This window comes from Dinoponera quadriceps, unplaced genomic scaffold (assembly GCF_001313825.1).
Source record: "Dinoponera quadriceps isolate SergipeBrazil2010 unplaced genomic scaffold, ASM131382v1 scaffold1266, whole genome shotgun sequence".
In the NCBI taxonomy this organism is placed as follows: Eukaryota; Metazoa; Arthropoda; class Insecta; order Hymenoptera; family Formicidae; genus Dinoponera; species Dinoponera quadriceps.
Window position 1 is genome coordinate 88,479 of NW_014555494.1, and position 23,200 is coordinate 111,678.

Here is a 23,200-nt window from a genome sequence, read left to right on the forward strand (position 1 = left end):
CGCGCCGGGCTGTGTGACGTCACACACACAGCGATAAGATGACGGGTGAGTGTTGTCGACGGCGGCTCTAGCATTCCACCGCGGCGGAGATAGTGGTTGCCTCGCGCTCGTTCGCTCCTCTTACGTTGTCAGCGCATCATAGCTGCTGACACAGTTGACATTGGGAATTACCCGCGATAAAGTGGCCGCGCACCACGCTAAGCGTTCGCCAATGTTGAAATGAAGCAGAAGCGCGTCATGTATGGCGACGCGCGTAAACGGTGCGAAAGACAGACGCAGTTCGCCCTGCACGGGCCCTGCCTACCCGCGGACTAATGATCAATGGCTTTATTCGAGAAGAGATACACGAATAAAGTGCTGTTAGATGATACGGAGCAGCTGACGAGCGTTATCGAAAATGCTAGGACCATCGACGGACATACGGTATGCACTCCAATATTTTCGCCTCTCTCTCTCTCACTCACTCACTCACTCACTCACTCACTCACTCACTCACTCTCTCTCTCTCTCTCACACTCTCACTCACTCTCTCTCTTTCTTTCTTTCATTCACTCTGTCCCTCGAGATCTTTCTCTCTCTCTTTCTTTCCTTCTTTCCTTCCTTTTTTCTCTCTCCGTCTCTTTCCTTCCTTCCTATTTTATCCTATTATTACCTTAATTTGTTTGTCTCGTTTAATTAAAGCGTGCGTGTATCGAGATCGTTGTTCCCCAGTGGGACTGTAGTTATATATATCTCGTTATAATGCAACATCCGTGTTGTGTGCAAAAGGATAAACTGTTTGTTCAACAGTATCAGTTGCCATGTTGTATTTTCGAAGTTTGTTTTCACTTTTACGTCGATCCAGCTGCAGCGCACCGTACTAACGACGACCTTCGCGCCGTTTGTATTTTATTCAGGAATACGTTATAAAAACACAGAGAGGCCCGCTTCCCGAAAGATCTTGGCGAGTGAGTAGACGTTACAATGACTTCGTACAGCTCAATACAGCTCTATCCATATCTGGCTTCGACCTGCCACTACCACCAAAACGAATTATCGGTAATATGGAACCAGACTTTATAGCTCAGCGACAAATAGCACTACAGGTTTGTTGTCTCATCAGAACAATTATTATTATTGTAATTTTATGCGCAGTATTTCTACGCAAACGAACAAAGCAAATGAGATCTTCCCTTTCTCTTTCAGAATTATCTAAACATAGTACTAATGAATCCTATACTAGCATCTTCGCTTCCTATGAAAAGGTTTTTAGACCCTGAAAATTATACAGCACCGTTACATGGTAAGTTTACTGATGATTAATGAAGCAAAATAATTCATGATCCAGCATGCAATATAAATTGACATATGGATAGACTGACTTGGATTGCTTCTGATACAACTTTGGAAAAGTTATTATAATTTTATATTAATTTGATACATTGGCTCAAATTTTAAATAGCATGTAAGCATTAATAAGAATCACCTTTCCCCAGAAATCGCATTGCAACAAGTGTCACTAGCGCTGCGGAGTGACGCGAATTATGAAGTATGCAAGCCCATCCCTGACATGGGATGGCGATTAAGAAAGCATTACTATACCGTAAAGAATAGGCAGAACCCTAAGCAGGAGCTTCTCTTGGCCTGGGTTGAATTCGGTCCTGATAAACATTTGCAAGACAAAGATATACAAGGGGTTTTTAAGACTCTAGGCTCTCTACGGCATACTTACATCGAACCGATGGTGCATCAGCACGTCACGGACAACGGGGCACTAATAATAAGGAACTTCTATCCGGCCGGCACACTGCACGACATTCTGTGCGTTACCAAGCCTAAGCAACCGTTCATAAAGAAATATGGAAATCCGAAGCAAATAAAATCGTTAGTCACGTCGGAAGTCGCCACATACGGTTATCAGGTTAGTAATCGTTACAAATAGGGATGGGTTGCAAGAGAGATACTAAGAAAGTGTCAATATTAATATTGGAACAGATATCTAATCAAGGATACCGATATTATTAGTAATACCAGTATCGTAACAAAGTTAATAATATTAATGTCGATATTGGTGCCAAAACTTGAAAAACTTAGAATTAGAGTAGATATAAATATCAGAGAAATGTTTATCTTGCGAGCTACTTTTACCTTCTTTACACGAGTCTTTCTACGATTTGTGATCTAAAAACTTTAAAAAGAATGTATTAGGGTGTTAATGTGGTAATTCTCGTGAAGCAGAAATGATATCTTGAAAATCGTCTGAGTAAAAAATCAGGAAAAAATATGGGTACGAATACAGAAAGAAAATAACGATACAAAAATATCCGGTATTGAAAGAAAAATATCGATACCTAGTATCATATCAATATGCTACGATACATCATATAAAAATCACAACATCCCTACTTACAAACAGTAAAATCGTAGTAAAACAGATATGTCAGTTGTCCTTTGTAATAATAATAATATCATTTACAGATATTGGAAGCTCTAGGATACCTTCATGAGAAAGGATTACCTTACGGACATTTACATACTGGTAATATACTCTTAACTCAGAGGTGCGCCAAATTATTGGATATAGAAAATGGATTGCTCGGGTTGCCAGCATTTTACCGGCCTTACGTAGTGCAGAGGCGCAAACTACATGCCACGGTAGTATAATATATGACAAGACGTCACAATATGATATTCCATAATGCCCAAATCATTTTCGAATAGTATTTTCGAATAGTACGAATTTGAGAAAATGAAAAGATTGATTTTACGAGCTATTTTTCCTTCAAACAAAATTTCACTTACGAAAAGATTTCCTATATTTATCCTATCGTATAAAACTATCCTCATCCTGGCTGTATTATCATTTAGGGGACTATCTATATTCCTGTATGTCTTTTATCTGTAAAGTTGATACATCTTTGTTTTTTTTTCCTCGCAACACAGACCCAAGTTGACGTGTATTCATTCGGGCACGTTTTGTACGAGATGGCATTCGGACGGCCACTTTTGGAGGCTACGTGCTCCGAGTTGCCGCACTGCGACGCGAGCTTAAAAAATTTGTTGGAAGTGATCCTATCGCCGGAAGCTCTAAAGCAAGATCTGCCGATGGTGGCTCGGCTACTGGAGCATCCATTTTTCGAATCGGCAAGGCGCACTGCGTTGGCCATCGGCGCCGTGGAAAAGCCACACTTCAAATTGAGCAATCATCTGAAGGAAGCCTTGCAGGAAGCTGTAAATAAAGCCGAGCAACGACTGCGAGACGAACAGAAAGTCGCCCGGCACCAGAAGAGGCTCGTCAAGGTTCAAGAGATGATGAGCTCCGAAGAAGAGATGAAGAAACGAAAACATAAATTGGTAAGTGTATAGAAAAATAGAAAGAAAAGGGGGGAGGAATAGGATGGCAAACGCGGTCGTTGAAGGCGAAAGACCCCCAATGCGGTTGCCACTTTTGCAGAAGAAGGAGCAGAAACTGGCGCAAGAACAACGTTCCGCGTCGCAGCTGGGCACAAACGGCACGAAACAAGTGAACGGTAAGAGTCCGGAACGCTCGGACAGCCCGACAAGTACTTCCACGGCTACCAGCGTTGGAACGTTAACTCCCCCGTCGCTTCGTAAGTCACCACAATGCTCCTTGCACTCTATTGCCATTGATGCTAATTAACATTTACGTTTCTAACGTCTCTTAATTAGCTGGGCACAAAAGTTGATGGCGCGTGCTGAAGTCATTCCTTTCACGTAGGTCATCTGAGCATTCAAATGTCTTCTCAATGTCTATCGAATCTTCATATGATTACCCTCATCTTTCCGTTTCATATGATTTTCCTTCATCAATGCTTTTACAGGTCGATGTGTGTGTATGAATTGTACTTTATCTTTTCCTTATTTAATGAGCGTTATTTAGCTTATCTTTAGCATACCTTAGGTCTTTTAATACTGTCTGATATGTGGTTGCCACTTATATTACTACCCATGTTTCCGTCCGATTTCTCAAAGAGATTTTTAGACGATTTTTAGAGCATTCTTGGACAACTCTCTCCCGAGAATTCCTTAGAACGGAACGCGCATAGCACGCTGCCGAGAGTCTATTATTTTGTCTCTTTCGCGCTGAAGGTTCCGTGGATATTCCGCATGGAGATGCAGCTCCTGGCAAGGCCGTTCCACCACCTCCCACGCTGCCACCGTCGTCTGAAGCATCCGGTGGTGCGTCGAACAGTGTATCAAAATCGACGAATGAGCGCGCCGCTCTGCTCGGTAGCATCTGCAATTTCGACAAGACCAGGCTGCGGAGGATTGCAAATGGAAATCGTTAGGTGCGTTAGATAGATAGACAGATGTAAAAAGAGGCCACCGTGCAAGGAAAATTTCGCCGGTGCGACAATTATACCACGAACAAAGAACTGCTAAATTAGAACAAACGGTGTATACCTGTAGATTATTGCGTTGGATGCAGAGGGATCGTCCGGATGAATAGCTTCGTCGTGCTTCTTGTGACTCCTAATGGTACTGAGTAACTTTCATTTCGATCGCGACACTTGTATCTTTTACGAACTTCGAAGATTCAATATATTATTTATAGATGCTCGCGCAACGTAAATACGTGCGGTTTTGTAGCTTATACGATTAAATTAAAAGTACAATATATCAGATTTGTGATATATATATATACACACACACACAATATGCATACATATATACATGTGCATACACACACACACACACACACACACATACTGATCCATTTTAGCGTCTGGCCTACGTTTATATGAGATATAATACATAATGCTTGCTTCACTGTATTAGACCTGCCGTCCAGGAACGAGCCTAAAACGAACGGAAACAACAAATCAAAATACCAAAATGCTTCTGAAAATTTGCCACTTTATGAATCGTCCTATATCGTATTCTTCCCGTATGTGTAACTATATATACGTTTTAGGGATTACTTAAAGATATATACCGTTAATATATGGGACGTACAGTAATCTATGTTGGGAGCAATCTGAAAAGTTTTTAAATTTATTTCGATTGTTTGTCATCACGACAGATTAAAATCAAGCGCGTGTAATACTTCGAGAGAAATCACGTTTTTCTAGTCCAACACATATCTCGGTCTTGCACAACCAATCTATATAGCACCATAGAATTTTATTAGATCTGATTATATGTATCTGGTTGAAATACGAGCCAAGTTTCGCGATCGATTTATAACTTATTATTATTATTATTATTATTATTATTATTAGTCGCGCCTGGCTCGTTTACTTTTTTTTTCCTTTCATGTAAATATTAAATTTGTTTGAATATAAAAAAAAATAAAGAAAAAAAGTGATATACAATGGAGTGATAGTACTACGTATGCATATTAAATGAATTTTCTCTCGTTATACTTATATCTACTGTTCTGTCTATACAAAGTTTATGATATATACATAATATATATATATATATATATATATATAAATATATAAATATATGAACGCGCATATATAGTTCTCGTTCGTGTTCGCGCGGCACAATGCGAGGATCGTACGCCGCTTTTGTATCGCTCGTAAAACCGGACTGTTCAGTCTTACGAATTAAAAACGTGCCAAGGGATATACGATCTTCGTATTGACAGATAATATGACACCGGTAGGCTATAGTGTGATCTATTTCTATATGTCGAGAGAACACAATCAAGTACATGTCTCATATAACGTTTGTCTGTGGATGCTATAACGATAATTGTAACATAATTACACGTTTTAATACACTTACCACTGTCTTAGGTATGTATATGACAACAGTGTGACATTATTCTCGTCGAATATGACCGTCTGGTGTATATCATAACGACAAAAAACGTGTATTAATGATAAAATGGAAATAGAATATTGACCGTTCGATCGTAATCTGCCGTTCGGGTTCACCGTATTAATGATATTCGTTTCTAAAAATTTGCTCGCATATCTAAGTAAAAAAAAAAAATTAAATGAAAAGGAAAAAATAAGTAAAAATATTATATCATGAAATATTTTATATTAAACAAAATTTGAGACATACACATGACAACACCATGTTATATTGTCAGAATCTATTATTATCTGTGATGTGTGTTCACACGTAAAATTATTTAAAATTGTTGATATCGATCTAACAGGCCCGAATGATAGATACAGAATTAGCATTTACCGACAACAAAAGTACTATTCTTTTATTATTATAAATTCTGTTTATGCACGTAGTAATAAAAATTTTAGAACCAATGAACATACCAAACTCTTAGAGTCCTTTGAGAATAGCAGGTTTCCGATGCGTTATTTTAGATTTCGCCTTGTAGAGAGGCTCACATAATGGCTTATGTATTTGTACAATACAATTAGTGTATATAGCATGCAGAAACTGTACAAGGACCTTATTCTAGAGAAGGGAACAAATTTTGCGTTTATTGATAATAAGAGAAACATCGAGACAGCAATCAAACAAACAAGACAAATTTTATTTCATGAAAGAGAGACGCTATTTTAATACTTAATAATATATCCAACAAAAGTATATAATACATATACAAATTTATATATCACGTTCAGGTAGCCCAAAATTTTGATAGCAGTTCATGTATTATACGTACAGTATAAAAGTATATGTATTAACATACACGTGCGAGTATGGGAACGCGTGTAAATACGCGATTGTCATCGTGACAGTTCTTTAGGGCCCCTAAATAATTGCAATAAATATTCAAAAAGAGAAAAATGAATCACGTAATTGGCCAACGATGTCGTGTCGTTTTCGTTACGAATATTTACAAATGAAATAATGTTTTCTTTTTCGTCTGTGCTTTACTCGCTAAAATATGCTTCTCATGCGATACTTTATATGTAAATTCACACATCGTATCATTGTAGAAACAGTGCACAAACATCCTAATTATAATACATAAGACACGCTGTACGTTAGTGCTTGCTTATATCAAATCTGCAATCGTCCACTACGCGTTCTTCGGTTAAAATAAGTAAAAATTTTTTAATTGGCACGGTGCTCGTAAACGAAAGCACAGAGTAGATAATGAATGGCCAAGTGTGCTATATATCCGCACTGTAGTGACCTTAAATTGACTTCGAAAATAGAATAATTAATGAGGTACTGGCACGGCTTTTATATATTCACTTTAAACTTCAGTTGTATTACGTAATCTCCGCTTGTACTATAAAAACTTTTATTGACAATCATAAAAGGACCACATATGTCAGCTACCATTAATATCTGTGCTATGTACATGTATAATTTATATGTTACGGTGAAAGTGGTCACAGCGCATTGATTATGTTTCTGCATATGTAGGATTGTCAATATCCTATATGTTGTGCACATTGGTCATTCCAAAAAAAAAAAACATTCGATTGATCACTTTTACACCGTAACATGTATATTTATAAATTATTTTACAAGAGACGCGGTGTATCCCTCCATGAGAAACATGTGACTCTCGACGATGAATATATATGTAGAGTGTATCACAATTTTTGTGCATTCTCTTCGCATTTTTGGCGAGATTGCAGTCAACTTTTTGTTTAGAAAATATTTGCTTGGTCATTATCACTGATAGTAACGTGCAATCTCTAAAATATCTTAATAATGAATCGGATAAAATTAAATTTTACACAGTTTTAAGAGCTAAATAAACTTAAAATATGCAGTTTTTTTTGTTGAGAAACTACTTAAAATTAAATATATAATCAAATATAATCTAAATATAATTAAATCTCACTTGTACCTATAAGATTTCTGTCAAGATTTTCGTCAATATCACATTCTCAACGCGCATAACTGCGAGAAAATATGTAACTTCGATACACACACGAATATATATACGCACATCAAGTAGTTTCTCGGAGAGTTTGTTAGAAATAATTAGAGACGATGAAAACTTCATAGCGTACAGCGACTTTCTATACAACAGTTGCTTACGTTAACCGATATTGTCACAAATATAATTACACAATATGAGTGTATACTTTAAAAAAAAGAAAACTAACTTATTATACGCATCTCACGTTTCACGTGATTGATTATTTCTTTTTATATATTTGGCAAATTAAGGCTAGAGACGGAGAGATGACGTAGAAGGATCATCTTCGTCATAAGTTGGTATGAAGTTTTTCCGTTGCTGCTTTCAATCTGAAAGTGTATCGAAATACTTTTCGTTCGTTTCGTCGTTCTTGCTCTCGTCACTGGTTATTTACTAAGCAACACATGCGACGTAAAGGCTCACAATTTGCCGTCCTACCTTTGAAGTTCCTCCTGAATGTGATCGGTTATCGCTTTCCGCGCTTCCACCTCGCTCGCTTTTGACGCCCGCAATTCGGCCAACAATCCGCTAAAGTCTATGGGCTCGCCGTAATTCAAAGTAACTTTCTTCCCCGTTTTTAACATGTACGGCGGCTCGTTGGGAAGTACTTGATCCATACCGAGGTGGCAGATAGGAATTACAATAGGCGTGACGGGCGATTCTAGTATTAATCTGCCCACGCCCCATTTCAACCTAAACAGTATCATCGATTCAATCCTCGTTGAATGATGCCTGGATATCTTATATTAGTAACATGAATTCTGCTATGCAGCCTGCTCATCTATAAATTTTTTTGTCTGCACGTGCTACGCTATGAATAATAATATTTGCGGTGCGAGAGACGTTTCTCAGAAATAAATGACGATTAATATTTAATAACTCAACAGCATAAGAAACTCAGCTATTTCCAGTATTAGCAATTTTTTCTCATTTTTTTTTTAAAGCAGTTTGAATGTATTTCCAATCAAGATTTCCAATTAAGATATATACAGCAACGAATTGTGACATCGTGCACAGTAAGACTGCGTTGTTTTTCGAAGTATTGAAAAGAGAATTGCGAAAATATTCTCGGTACGAACCTCATGTCTTCCTTGAGCATGTTCACTTTTCCTTCAGGGAAGACGTGTACCCACTCGCCACAGGCCAACTTTTCGATGCAGAAGTCCATGGCTTCCTGATACACGCCGTCGCCTCTAACGATAGGTATACACTTGCCAAGCATAAAAAAGTAGGAATGCCAGACATTCGTGAAACAAATGTCCTGTGCGGCGAGTGACCATCGCATCTTACGTCGATTGATCCCGTGCCAGAAGTCTAGTGACGCTAAATGAGTTCAGAGATTTTCTGTCTTAAATTCTTTCATTCGATCGCATATCGGCGTCGTTCTGAGAAAGAAAAATACGTCTCAAAGGGGGGATCTGAGCGTATGTCGAGGATGATCGAGAACACACAAAATTTGAAAATTCATCTTAGCAAGAAGAAAGGCACTGAAGAGAGAATCGATCATTAATTGTGAACAATTAAACCGGCGGAGACACAATGGAATTAAGATAAGAGATAAAAAGCAGGAAGGAAGAATGAATACGATAATAGCCGATAAACAGGCCCCCGACAAACAATGCAACTGATTCATGCTTATTGCATTCCACTTTCAAGAAGAGCGTTCAGGAACAATGACTATTAATTGACTATTGAAAGATGTTCACTTTACTTATCTATCCTGATTATTATCATTTTCTATTATCTTATCGTACGTTAGTACTAATAAGACATCAAATCGATAAGACATCAATTTGTCCAAACTCGTGCACTTTTGAAAATATTTCAGAAAATCCGTTCGCACAAGAGAAATTGCCCGAGCAATTGTCAGGCATGGGAGCGGTTTAACTGTCGAGAATAATAAAAAAAAGTGAGCTTCATTCTTAAAAAGTAAGAAAATAATGAGCTCTAAAAGAAATGATTAAAAAGTGACTCTTTTTCGAACAATTTGTATGTTAAAAGTTAAATTGGTTATCTATTACTCTATTTTTATAAGAGATTAAAAACATCAACTTTATAGTGAAAGTTAATAAGAGCAAAATTTGAATTTTGGGAAACAAAAAAAGTTACATAACGCGTAAAACCTCAAATTTACTTTAAACTCAGTTTTAGGCGCATATTCATATACAATAAAACACTCTTCACAAAAAATTAAATTATGTGTTTTCAAGCATATTTAATGAGATAAAATAAAAATAATATTAAAGTTCAATTGACTACTACTTTATAATATATTTCTGTTGAAGTATCCCAGATCTTTTCGTCAAAGAATTACATATTTCAGAAATAAAAAAGAAATATTTAAATTATAGATTTTTCTCTTGTGTGAAATCAAACTATGAAATCAACTTCTTAAGAATAATACTAAAAAAAAAAAGTAATATTCAATAATTCCAGTTAAAAAAAAAACACGGTCAAATGTTCTTCTGATAATGACTGTCTGTTTTCTTTGTTTCGTTTGGAAATAACTCGTTTTTTGCTTAATAAAACAAGATTATGGATGGAAAAACGTAGACATATATGAATAAATCATAAGCAATCGATTCCATTATATAATTAAAAAAAAAAAAGCACAGTCAGATATGCTCATGTCGTTCATTTTCTTGTAACTAACCTGATAAAAACAACCAAGGAATATTATGCGCTTATCATGCATTATAATACGCGATAACCATTTATATCATTCCACAATAAAAATGTATATATCGCTACAACAGCCGCGATTAGGCTCTCATTGGCCGTTTTGTTTCCTTAGCTGATAAAAAAATTTTTTTAAATAAAACCAGTTCTTCAATTTATAAATATTTCATCATCGGAGTCATTGTTACTTCCTACTTTCATTGAATCTTTTGTGTTACCTTTAAAGAAGCTAGTTATTCAACATGATTTCTTGTAATTGAATTTTTTTTTACAGGGCTCAAATCAAGTAAGGAAAAAGTGAAGAGAGAAGTGAATTTTTTCCCCAAAAGTGGGGAAAGTGAATCGCTCCCATGCATAAATTGTCCAAAAACGATGGCGCTCGAATCTCTTTTAATTCGGCGACTGGCATGATTCCATCGCAAAAATTACAATCCTTCAGATGGCTTGAAAAATTTGCGATATCCGCTTGAACTCGCCTTTTGTTCGGAGACGAGCATTCCGAGCTAAGCCAGCTATACTTCCGACGCATACGACACTACAATTTTATTCTTACGTTTCATTGTGTCTCGGCCTTGAGTGCCTTCGAGATCATAAAGAAGAAGCGTCTCGAAGCATGCTGTTTTACGGCGGCCGAATGGCGCTTTACACCTGGGACGACGATTCGTACGCACGGTGCTTTATTTGTTTCTGCTCTTTCCTCTCTTTCTTTTTTTCCCTCAATTTCTCGAGACGATAAATCAGCTGCGCGCGAGTTCTGCACCCCGCCGGCGCGCGCGGGATTGATGATGCGCGTTATACGCGCCGAAAGGCATTTAACAAACGAGTGAAAAAGCTTACCCCATATGCCGGGATCGTCGAAGCAACTGTGATGATTCGACACGGTAATGAGCGGAACGTCTTTCGGCCGGACATCTAAGGCGCGCACGATAACGTGCTTGTTGTACACCGTCGTTTTGTTCAGCCATTCTTAAATGCAGAAGAGAAATTCTTCGGTTAGATTAATCCGAGCACACGCGGTAGTCGGCCAGCTGTCCGAAAATTGTCCGCTCCTGTTTAAAAGTCGCAATTTAATCAGCGCGCCTCGATTGTAATTGACCTTTTGCACTCGAGGGCTCCGGAGCGGAGCCATTTAAAATTTGTCTTCAAACTCTTCAAACTCAAATGCAAATAGCAAGAGCGGAATATCCTATACACAATAGTTTTTACGATTTGTCTCTGTCCTTATGTTATGAACTGAAAGTTATTTGCATTGTCTCCATAGCGGAGTCCTCGAGTTTGAAAATAAATTTTAAATGGCTCCGCTCCGGAGCCTTCCAGTGCAAAAGGTTAAACGCGCACGCATGCCCGCTTCCTGCCGCATCAGGAAATCGGAATCTCGTCTACGCGTGCGTAATCGGATACCGATACACGAGAACGGAAAGTTACGAGAATCAATTGCTCTTGAAAATATATATCGATTGCTGTCCAGTTTATCGTGCCGTTACCGCGACGTTCGTAATTATACGCTCTATTTACGAGTGTCTCCGCTGAAAGAAGAACGCTACGTTGAAGTAAATATTCGCTGAGGAGTATTCGAATAATGATTTTACTTTTATTAATCATTAAATTTAATAATTAAATATTAATTGATTAATAATTGATAATTGAATATCGCTTGAATGTACATGAAAAAAAAAACAATTCCGTCGGTGTAACTGAATTTTCTGTTGCCTGGGAACCAAGACGAAAACTCGATAAGAATGGAAAGATCTATCTAGGAGGTTTCCCCAGTCAATTGCTTTCGGTTATCTCGGTTATCGAATTTCGATGCAACTGAACGATCAAACGAATGTTCTTAGTCGCGATAACAAAAATGTCGTTTCTCGTCACCGAATTTTCATTTCTTGTCGCCGAGTTTTCACCTGGTTCCTATTCGACTGAAGAAACCGAGATTTTTTCCTTCAGTGTAGCGCTTTTTTCTTTCAATGTGTTACGTTCACGTAATCTAAGTAAAATAATTATTCCAATACTCCGTAGCATTTCGAATATATTCTTCGAATTGCGTAAAGGGACGAAATTACTGACAGCTAACACACACACTTTTATTTTGAAACGTCGTATGTCAACGACCGCATTATCGTTGCATTCATTCATTTTATTTTAACCGTTTGAGTGCCAAGGAGCGATTTTGCGCTTCTTCTGTTTCGCTCGAAAAGTACCAGCTGCGAAGCCGATAACCGGCACACGCTCGGCTTCTGTCGATGCGCGACTTTACGGCTACCATTCCGTTTTAGGTAAAAATGAAATAATGAGACAACTGATAAAAGAACGAATTTTAATTGCAATCTAACATTTGGATGCAAATTTATTTATTAAAATATACAAAAATGCTTGTCAAAGCACAATGCATGCTACACAAATTAATCTAGATCTTCTAATAGCACCGTTTTTCGTACTACAGACTACGCAACGCCTCAAATTGCGTCCTCGTAATTTTTCCAATCCGTACGCCTTTTTCCCCCTCATGTTGATTTCATATTTCCTTGTTCGTAACCATTCATGTTCTATTTCAGAAATTATATTCGATGTGTATTGGAGTCGTGACATTGCTTCCTTTCCTATAGTTTCCTTATACAACAAATACGAATTCAATACCATTCTAGAAAAAATGTTGAAGGTCACTTTTTTCCAGTACTTTAGCGTACGACGTTCGTCCAGATATGTATATAACATTTTGTCCGACTCGTCTACACCACCCATAAGATTATTATACGAATTAATATGTGGTTTTGTTTTTCGTCTTTCTCTTCCTCGGCGTTTTTGAGTTACTGTTCGCTGCCAATGCCTATGTAGAAATGAACAAAACGGGGTTCTTCGAACTCTTTTTTTCACGATGTGCACATAGAAGTACCTCGTCGTTGCGAAAATATTTTGTTTCTCCAACTTTTAATTCCTTAGCTTCCTTGGGAATATCTTTCTTATTTCTCCTGATTGTTCCTGTTATATACGTATTTCTTGAATGTAAAAATTTAGCTAATACAATGCTTGAAAAAAAATTGTCAACATATATATGATATCCTTTGTCTAAACAATCAGCATCTTGCAGTAATTTTCTTACAACGTCGTAACCAAGCCCATTTTGCGAATTCTTTGACTTTGCGCCTTGATAACAATAAAACGATACACAATATTTTGATATTGAATCACAAAGCATCCAGAACTTGATGCCCCATTTATGATGTTTCTTGTTTGGTAAATACTGCGTGATATTTGAGCGACATAGTGTACCCACTAAAGATTCATCAATAGATAACATTTTGTGTGGAATGTAATATGTTTGAAACATCAGATTGGCGTGCTTAACAATCGGATTGAATTTAGCAGATGCGTCATATTCTTCATGTCCCGGTGAAAAACACTTTTTGTTATCAATTACATGAAAACATCTTAAAATATTTTGGAATCTGTTCCTTGAGAACATTTTTTTAAACCAAGGTATGGCTCTTGAACCTTCAGTCCAATATGAATATATTGTTGGCTTATTTGTTATCCCTATTTCCATTAATACGGCTACAAATGCCTTCAGTTCCACGATAGTGACTGGGATACCAATTTATCATTCTAGACTTATCAATTTTTATGGATGTTGATAACATTTCGTCTGCATATCTGTTTGTTTCCTCAGCCATCATTGCCCAAAGAGAATTAGTGAAAAAGAGATAAAAATATTCGATCGGTTTGGCGCTATTAGATAAACGGATTTGCGGTCCCGACTTTTCTACAAATTGGAATAAATTGCCTTGGTCATTAAATTCATTTTCCGTGATCATAATATATCTCGAAACCACCAGTATCATGGATATTATTAGAAACAGAATCGTCGATGACGTTAATCCTTCTTCTTTTAAAAAGAATAACATCACTATCATCACTGTCGTAATTCGAATTCTCTGTTATGCTACTCGTTGTAGGTTTAGAAGCCATTGAATTGCTGAAGGGCATCAAATAAAAATAAAATAAAAATTATACTGTAGATTACATAAAAAATTCGTGAAAATTTTACTGTACATACCTTTTATATATGCAATAAAATAATATTTTTATATTACTTGGTACTTATGCTCAGAAGAAAGTCCACAACGATACTGAATTGAAAGCATTATAACTTACCGTATAAAAGCAAAAAACAGTGCAATAGCTCTCCTTGGCATTCTTCGTCGGAGAATAAGGCAAGCGCTATCGCGCCGTTTGGCATTTCTAGAGGGGGAATAAAACAAGCAAAAAAGCGCTCCTTGACATGTTTGAACGGGGAAACAGCAGAGACGCGTAGCACTCAAACGGTTAAATAATATGACTTTTGTAAAAACACAATGACGCAAGAGCGAATGACTTATTCCCATACAAATTCGACAAAGCACACTGAATAAAAGATTTCTTCGAATTTAATAAATTTTATTGCATCCAAATGAATTTCATCACTGGCATGCTCCAAAGAAACTAATGTTTCGATTAATACGTACGATTGTTAGCCTTTTCAACGAATATGTATCTTTATCTTAACTAAATAATTTGTTTGAAGAAAGATAATTTTCTTATAAAGAAATTACTTACTTCATTTTACTGTGCCAAATAATATTTTATTTAGTTAAAGATATTATTTCAAATAACAGCGTTTTTTTCTGTCAAATAATAGAGTTTTCTTGAATGACACAATAAAATTTTTACTCAAACAAATAATGTTTCATATATGTTATTTCTATGAAACAAATTTTAGTCAAATAAATAGAAATACTAAATCTAAAGAAGGAATCTAATGGAATCTAATCTAAAGAAAAGAATCTAAAGAAATCTAAAGAAAAATCTAAATCTAATCCTCTTTTTCACTGTACATTATCGTTCATTCGCACACAATATTTTTCGATGTTAGTTAACGTGGCGTTTCGTAATACGACTCAACTTATGCATCACGACGGCTTTATTCTAGAATACTACGCGATAAAGACACGTTCCTCTTTTAGCAATTACTAATATATAAGTATATAATAAAAAGCAGAAAAGTATGTAGTCATTGACAAAGATCATGTCGTCAAACTAATAAATCAAGCGTAAGAATGAAGAGAAAAACAACACTGTTGCAAATTATATATTTAAGAATATGAGATATTTCATTTTTTATATTAACAATACTGACCGTATACTTTATGAATTATTTAAAATCTACGTAAGTTAAAATTATGTAACTAAGAGATACAAAAACATGAATGACGTTAGTATTCACCTTTTTATTTGTGCTCGCCGTTTATTAATTATACAGGCCAACAGAGGTCAAGAAACTAAAACTCTAATATACTTTTCCGAAGGTTTTTCGCGCGCTGAATCTAAATCTGAGCTCGGAATTTTTCTATCACGTCAAGTTTTCGAGATATTCTAACCTAAACGTGCGAAAAACACCGTTTTTGCCAAATTTAGAGGTTATGTAGTACCGTGAATTTTTTTTCTGCAAAAATACACTTAAGGATCTTAAAGTGTCAGTTTTGCTCTTTCAAATGCCGTTGAGTTTGCTCAAATATCTTTTTTTTTCGCTGTGATATTGCATTTCAAAGTTGACGTGTTCGTGAATTTGCCTAATATCTGAAATGTAATCATACTCGTAGCTATTAAATTTACTTAAATTTTAATTTAAAACTTACGTTCGTAATTTTTGAATCGCTAATCTAAAATCATTCCTGTCCATTGCATGTTCAAGCCCCATTACACCTGTTGTTTTCGTTAATAAAAAATTTAAAGTTTATGGGTTAAGGGTTTATTTATATTTTTGAATTAATGTCTGAGATTAAACATAAATCATAGTCAGAATTTATGTATAATAGTATGTAATAGTAATGTATGTAATAGTCATTCTACACCAATAACTCACTCAATCCATTAACATTTCAGATATTATATGAATTAAGATAGTAGAATTAAAAATATCATTTTATGACTTTGTGTCTATTTTCACATGTAATTCCTCAATTGTTTCAAGTATCATTATTGTGTACTAATTTATTAATAATCTCCTGACCCCGTTAATAATATTCCCACATGGTATTTGAAGCAAGTAAATTAGACACAATAATTATTGTATCTAATTTACTTGCTTCAAGTACCATGTCAGGAATCACTGATGAATGTAAATTAGAATCATCAGTGTTACTTTCGCACTCCCTTGATCACCGTTATATGAGTTTGATTGTAAGATTAATCAGAACATGTTATATACCATGTGGCATGTGCTACGTGACAAGTTATATACAGCAGTACATAGATCACTAAGAATGTATGGCCTTGTTTATCCAATTAGATACTTCTCTTTCTCCTTATGACGTCACGTGTGTATAGCATATATCCATTGTAAAGACTACCACACAAAAGACACTATATGTGATGTTACACGAGTATGTATAACACACAATCACAAGATATAGCTCTGAGAACTGCATAGTGCGTAAGTACAGCAAATATTACATCAACCAACAGTGATCAGTGGCTGTAACTGTGTTTTTTTAAATGAAGAAGTGACTTTGAACTCTGTCTAGCGAGAGCGTCGGGCGTTAGACGAAATCCGCGGCCCAGCACGCATGCAACAGCACGTATGATTAGCGACACGAGCGCACGTACACCGTGCGTACTCGTATCTGTCGGACTTTTTTTCCCTCGTGTCAATGTCTCTCGTTTCGAGCGTAACGACCGTGCCCGCATTTCCGCACGGTGACGACCACCGTCAATGTCAACCGTAACTAGATGCCACAGCGAGCGTTATATATTTTCATTTAACCTTCGTGCGATGTTGCCCCGCCGGATTGAGAGAGAGAGAGAGAGAGAGAGCGGCTCCGAATGGCTCTCGCGTTAATGTGTGTGTGTACAGAAAATTCGTCTCTCACGCGTGTACACACATGCATTACTGTATGTATGTCGTGTCGACACGGAGCATATCATCCGGCCGCGTCGCACAAACCGTCGGAGCGTCGGCAATTACACGACGTCGGCGAGCCGGTGAATTCCGCACGTAGACCGGCGAGCGAATATCTCTTACCTATGATGATTTTCGAGAAAATGCCCACCGCCGCGAAGGTTATGCTGCTGGCGATGTTCCAGAGCCTCGAGGGGTTCCGCAGTTTCGGAATGATCCACTCAATGTTGTATACCATCGCGTCGGCGGCCGCCACCGAGCGTGACTGAGAGGACGTACGGCGACGCGGTGGCTTTCTGGACGGTCGGGAAGCGGCTTACCCCGCGAGAAATCGTCCGCTCTTTCGTAACACGCGGCAGCCATCTTCCTGGCCAAGTCCGAGTGCCATGTTTCGCGACGCGAGTCACGTGGCTGCGCGAGCGACATCGCGTAGCGACGCATCGCGCCACTTTGCCGGCCCGCTGTTCTTTCTTGCACTCCGCTGCACTCTGCGCGCAGCTTTCTCTCCCGAGATTCTCCTTCCTTCTTCCTCCCTGTCTGCTCGGGCTCCGTGCGCTTGTCTCTGTTCTGTTTTTTTTACAGTTGCACTAACGAACCAGTGCAATATGTTGAAGTAAGACGAGGTATGTGTTTATTGCATCAGTTTTCAGCAGAGCAGCTATAAAAAAAACAGACCGATTATCTCGAGCGCGGCAAGAAAGAACGAGCCGTCGATACGCGCGCGAGAAATTCTCTTTATCTCGCTCTCTTTCGCCATGCGCGTGGGAACCGAGGATCGGTGTGGCGCTATTTCAAATTTAAATTCGATTCGAGTGTGACGTTCGGGGGTGTTACTCGGTCGGGCCCTTCGCAATGGCGAGTCTTTCCAATTGGCGGCGGATGGATTTGCGCCGATTGATTACGCAGATCCATGAGCGCACTTTTGCCAAGTGTACTTTCGTCGGACGATTGAAACGACAGCAAGGCGTAGTCACGCTTGCGTTGCAAGTTGTGCATGCGATATGTGAGTGAGCTTTCAGTGGCGCGTTTACTCGTGATTCTTCGGTAACATTAAGTTTCGTTATTGTTGGTGTTACCAGGATGCTCAGGAGGCTCGGCAGGAAAAGTTGCCCACTTCTCGGGAATTCGATGGATGCGTTCAAGTCGATTCGATAAAAGACAGGCCGCTCTCTCTTGGATCTTTTAATTAATCTAGTAAGAAGCGAGGCTAATCTGAGAATGGCCACGAATAATTTTGAGGAAACAAAAGAAGGGGTGACCTATATATATTGGATTTCTTTGCGAGGTACATCTGCTTTTATTTAGTCGTCTTAAATAATATCTTAGTGACGGAAAAGCAAAAGAAAATGGAGAGATCCCCCCGAGGGATTTTGCACAAGTAGCTTGTTCCGAAGGCAATTTCCATCCTTTGAGACAAATAATGGCGTACCCGCGCGTATTTATTAACTCGCGTGGCTATTAATGTTAGCTGCAGAGGAAGAAAGAGAGAGGGGGAGAGAGAGAGAGAGAGAAAACTGCACGAGATATTACTTCAACAACTTAATTAAACTGATACAGGTAGCTCGATATCGTAGTAGTTTCACGGAAGTCTTTTTCGCTTTGTAGCTAAGTCGCGGCTGAAGGATCGAGTCGCGTGTAACGAGAAATGGCGATGTGTAACGAAGGTGGGCACGCAGAGATGTTGGAGAACGGAACAGACAGAAAGCAGAGAACGATGCGGCGTAGAGGAAGGCGAAGCGAACGCGGAATATTAAGCGTGGGAAAAGAAGTGTACAGGAGAACAGGGGCAGGAAGGAAGAAGCGAGAGGCGAAGAATATCGAGGCGTAAGTCGAGTCGAGTAAGAGGGAAAAAATACTTCCCTTCGTTCTCTCGTCGAAGCGCGTTCTCGCATATTTGTGTCATTATGTACGAACGATGAAAGCGTGGAAAAGATGTAAGAAGAAGGAATACAATTCTACCCTTCGAAGGAAAAACAATTCCATGATCCTAATCGAGGAAGCAGTAGGTGCAACGTCACGCCGGTTAATTCTGATTGTAATAAATTATATCGTTTTCCAAACAGAATATCCAACAGAATAAAGTCATATAAAAGTCAAGATGACATCAAGATGATATCGAAAAGTAATCATTTATAGAAAATCAAAGCGATGTTATTTGGTACTTTAAAGAGTCGCAGTACTGTGGCAGGAATAAAAGTTAGGTAAAATTTGGGGAGTTATGAAAAGTTGTAAATTAATAGGCGTATGAATTTTTTGTTATGTACGTTTATTAAGTACATTTAATAATATCTTGATAAGATATAAAAACATTAGATTTGGAATGGTGAATATAACATCACTGTATCTGTTTTAATTTTGTTCTGCAAAAGAATCACACATTAACGGGAATCCATCTGGCCTCAAGAGAAATGATCTGAAATCAATGTCAATATATCTTTTTTATCCACTAAGATTATAGTTATTGGCTCACGGAGCAGATTTTGAAAGGAACATTATTTCTCAAAATGGAAGACATAAAAAATTTTAATTTTTCACTGAGAAATTTCAGTTTGTAAAATAAATAATTAAATAATAATTTTGAAACTTGCGAAAAGCCTCCGTGAACCAATAACTATAATCCCGAAGAATAAAAAAAATGAATAAAAAATGTATTGATTTCAGATCATTTCTATTGATATCAGAATTGATATCAGTTACCGTTGATACATGATTATTTTATTGAACAAAATTGAAATACAATTTTACGACAATTTTATATTCACCATAAAATCTAATATTTTATATCAAGTTATTGTTAAATGTATATAATAGACATACATAACAAAAAGTTAACTCTCCTATTAATTTACAACTTTTTACAATTTTTACAAAATTTTACTCAATTTTTACTTCTGTCAGGATCCTATGACCCCTTAAATAGAACGATAATTTGACTTTTTTGTGACCGTACTATGACTTGTTAATGACTTTCTTACATCTATAAATTCCAGTCATAATTTTATCAATTCTCTGTCATGATAAAAAATGATTTTTGGAAATCATTTTACTATCATTTCGATGTTAGTGTAACTTTTTGTTCTGCTCGAGCTATATCGAATGCTTCCCATTTAGCCCCGGTTTTACAAAGTTTCTCATCAATTTGTGGTTTAGGCTTAACCTGATGATAACGTAAAAATTATGCTTTTCTATTTATGGTTAATCATTTTAATTTTAAAAGTTACCGCTACAACACTATCACAGTTTACTAATCAACCATGAATAAAAAAAAATAATTTTGCATTTTATCATCAGTTTAAGTCTAAACCACAAGTTAATCGTAAAACGAAAAACGGGCCTCACAAGCCAACATATGCATCATATTGTTTTTATTCTGTACTCAATGAGTAACAAAGATAGGGTAATGTTTGTGCCGACTTGTGTCATCAACTGGGAAGTACTTATCACAGTTGGTTACAAGCTGCTCGTATTGCAGCCTGTTGCGATCCGAAGAATCGGAGAATCAATTAAGCCGCGACGACGACAGTTAATCAAGCAAGCGCATTCGCGGAATCGGGCTTCGGCCCCATTACGCGCGACCGACGTTCGGCAACTCTCTCTCTCTCTCTCTTTCTAACAACTCCTGATAACAACTTTCCGCGAAACGCGCCCAGGCAGGTAGAACCGCGCGCGTAGAATCGACACGCGAGCTATCGACCCGCCACTCGAATCGCCGCGCTCATTACGATCACGAGCGAAAATCCGCGCGCGTACGACGGGGTAAAGGGAAGCGAGGAGGAGGAGGAGGAGGAGGGGAAAAGTACTCTCAGAGGGCAAAGAGTGGCGCGCGCGACGACCGGCGCGGAGAGGAGATACACAATGATGTTAGAGGCAAGTCGAGAGGTCGGGGGGAGGAGAACGTCCAGCGGCATCCGGAGAGCAGGACGAAGTGAAAGGGGCATGAAGAGGGGCCTGATGTGAGGAGAGAAGAGAGACCAGTCGCGTCGGAGTAGGGATCGGGCCTCATCTCGGCGGCCAGTTCGACTCGGGCCCTCTCGACTGCGTGTTGCCATCGAACAAGGCACCCCTGGCAAGTACATCGCGCGATCGCGTCGAACACATCAGCGTGTGTACACGCAGGCCACGGACAGACGGACGGACGGGCACAACAGTGCGAACGAACCTCCAAGTGCGTGTCTCTCTCTCTCTCTCTCTAAGTGATTCGCGACATTGTCATCGACCTGATCGTGGTGAGCAGATCGTCGCGTGTCAGTCGTTCCACGTTCGCGAGTTTCCAAGATCCATGCGGTCGCCCTAAAGTCCGGCCCGTCGTCCCAAATTAGCATGACAGTTACCGCATGATGTGACTCGACGTGTGTGCGCCGCTTCCTTTTTCGTAAATCGCGGCTCGGCGCGCGCTGTCGATCAAGGGACTCTGGGACGCCGGTACTGATCGGAGTGAAGTTGCCGGCGCGCCAGCAAGATCGACGCTCGAGTCGACGCACTTCGATGGTGTATGTACGCGGCTCGCAATAGCAATGGTGTCCCTCTGATCGCTCTGAATCACTCGCCCTTTGGCAGAAGTCGGATCCGCGTATATGTGTGTTGTGTGCGGTCGGTGGAGGCGAAGCGAAGGAAGGAAAGAAGAAGAAGAAGAGTGCAAGCCGAAACTCTCTCGTGAATCTTCCGGCGTGCACGCTTGACTCGCGTACGACGGGCGGGTGAGATGCCGCGAGGATGCCTGCGTCGTCGCGCCTCTTTCGCCTCCTCGCGTCCCGGCATCGCACGGCGTCACGGCGGCCCGTGAACTCGCGGCAGCGCGGTGCGGCAGGTGCGTCGGCCAGTGGCGGCGTCCGGGACGGCAACGACGCTCGCGATTCCCGGCGATGCGGGACGCCGTACGCGAAATCGCGTACCTGAACCGCCCGCCGTTCGACCCGCAACGTACGCGCCGCGCAACGCCGGCCGTCGAGGATTATCATCGTCGTCGTCGACGGGGAGCATCGTCGGGGGACGGCAGCCCGCCGCCCGTCGTTCGCCGGTGGTGATCTCGTTGGACGCGCCGCGAACGTGCGAGACGCTACCATTGCGTCGCGCTGCACGGGGAAAGCAACAGGTACGTATGCGCGCTGAATATGTGTAACTCTGTGTGTGTGTGTGTGTGCGCGCGGCATGCATGCACGGGCGCATGAAGTTCCTCCGAGAGCTGCACGGCGCGTTCGGACGCGCGCGCGCGCGCATGCTCTTGATCGAAGATATCGCGGACGGTTCCTCGTCGACTCGACCCGGCGACGGCGGCCGTGGAACGCGTGCTCGCTCGCCTCTTTCGTCGCGGAAGAGAAGCCGAGCGCACATGCTGCAGATAAGACGCATCTCGCGTCGTGATCTGCGAGCCGCGTTTTGCGGACGACCGCTCGGTATGGGATTCTTTCTCTCTCTCTCTCTCTCTCTGTCCCTCTCCTTTTCTCTTTCGCGAGCGAGCCTTTGTGCTGGGAAAACGCGCGAGTCATAGTTTGCCGACTCCTGGTGAACGTCGCCGATACCGCGGAGTCATGCGTGGCGATCCAGCCGTATGCCGCGGGGATTTTAATGGGCCCCTGTCAGTGGTCTTTAACCCGAAACTTGACAGTGCGATCCCGCGATATATACGACGTCTCTATCGTTCGTACTTACGGTTTCTCGTTTACACTTTGGCGGTCCGCCTCTGGAATCTCTCGCTCAGACATGCCCGCGAGTTTCACGTGTTTCGTCATAATCATCGGGATTAAAACGTCGGGACGTGCTTCTGCTTGAAAAACGAGAAC

The 23,200-nt window shown here is 39.6% G+C and overlaps 3 protein-coding genes across 4 annotated transcripts in view; 2 read left to right on the plus strand and 1 right to left on the minus strand.

The window, feature by feature from the left end:
• The first annotated feature begins 38 nt into the window (after nucleotides 1-38).
• Nucleotides 39-6,912, plus strand: LOC106744509 (PX domain-containing protein kinase-like protein). Of its 2 annotated transcripts, XM_014619354.1 has the most exons (9): nucleotides 39-423; nucleotides 897-1,085; nucleotides 1,186-1,282; nucleotides 1,476-1,900; nucleotides 2,458-2,634; nucleotides 2,923-3,333; nucleotides 3,434-3,590; nucleotides 3,670-3,714; nucleotides 4,090-4,180. In XM_014619354.1, the coding sequence occupies exons 1-8, from the start codon at nucleotides 322-324 to the stop codon at nucleotides 3,684-3,686; spliced, it is 1,575 nt and encodes a 524-aa protein (XP_014474840.1). In that variant the 5' UTR covers nucleotides 39-321; the 3' UTR covers nucleotides 3,687-3,714; nucleotides 4,090-4,180. The 2 variants fall into 2 exon arrangements, with proteins under 2 accessions (XP_014474840.1, XP_014474839.1); XM_014619353.1 differs by lacking the exon at nucleotides 3,670-3,714 and having other exon boundaries at nucleotides 4,090-6,912.
• On the minus strand, nucleotides 5,014-17,822 carry LOC106744511 (tafazzin homolog). Its single transcript, XM_014619357.1, has 5 exons — nucleotides 17,544-17,822; nucleotides 11,327-11,455; nucleotides 8,890-9,133; nucleotides 8,249-8,503; nucleotides 5,014-8,139 (listed from the first exon to the last, which is right to left on the minus strand). Exons 1-5 carry the CDS (start codon nucleotides 17,656-17,658, stop codon nucleotides 8,100-8,102), a joined length of 783 nt encoding a protein of 260 aa, XP_014474843.1. The 5' UTR covers nucleotides 17,659-17,822; the 3' UTR covers nucleotides 5,014-8,099.
• A 4,539-nt stretch (nucleotides 17,823-22,361) lies between these two features.
• LOC106744525 (protein prickle-like) overlaps nucleotides 22,362-23,200 on the plus strand; it is a 177,960-nt gene continuing 177,121 nt past the window's right edge. The window contains exon 1 of the mRNA XM_014619384.1: nucleotides 22,362-22,512. The gene's annotated coding sequence lies outside the window, so the exon portion shown is untranslated. The remainder of the gene's footprint in view (nucleotides 22,513-23,200) is intronic.

Coding starts and splice junctions, on each gene's coding strand:
- LOC106744511 (XM_014619357.1), bottom strand. CDS start 17,658: ATGGTATACAACATTGAGTGGATCATTCCGAAACTGCGGAACCCCTCG. Junction 9,134..11,326: donor CGACGATCCCGGCATATGGG/GTAAGCTTTTTC, acceptor GAACTCATTTAG/CGTCACTAGACTTCTGGCAC. Junction 8,504..8,889: donor ATGCTCAAGGAAGACATGAG/GTTCGTACCGAG, acceptor GATACTGTTTAG/GTTGAAATGGGGCGTGGGCA.
- LOC106744509 (XM_014619353.1), top strand. CDS start 322: ATGGCTTTATTCGAGAAGAGATACACGAATAAAGTGCTGTTAGATGAT. Junction 1,901..2,457: donor TCGCCACATACGGTTATCAG/GTTAGTAATCGT, acceptor TATCATTTACAG/ATATTGGAAGCTCTAGGATA. Junction 3,591..4,089: donor GTTAACTCCCCCGTCGCTTC/GTAAGTCACCAC, acceptor TTCGCGCTGAAG/GTTCCGTGGATATTCCGCAT.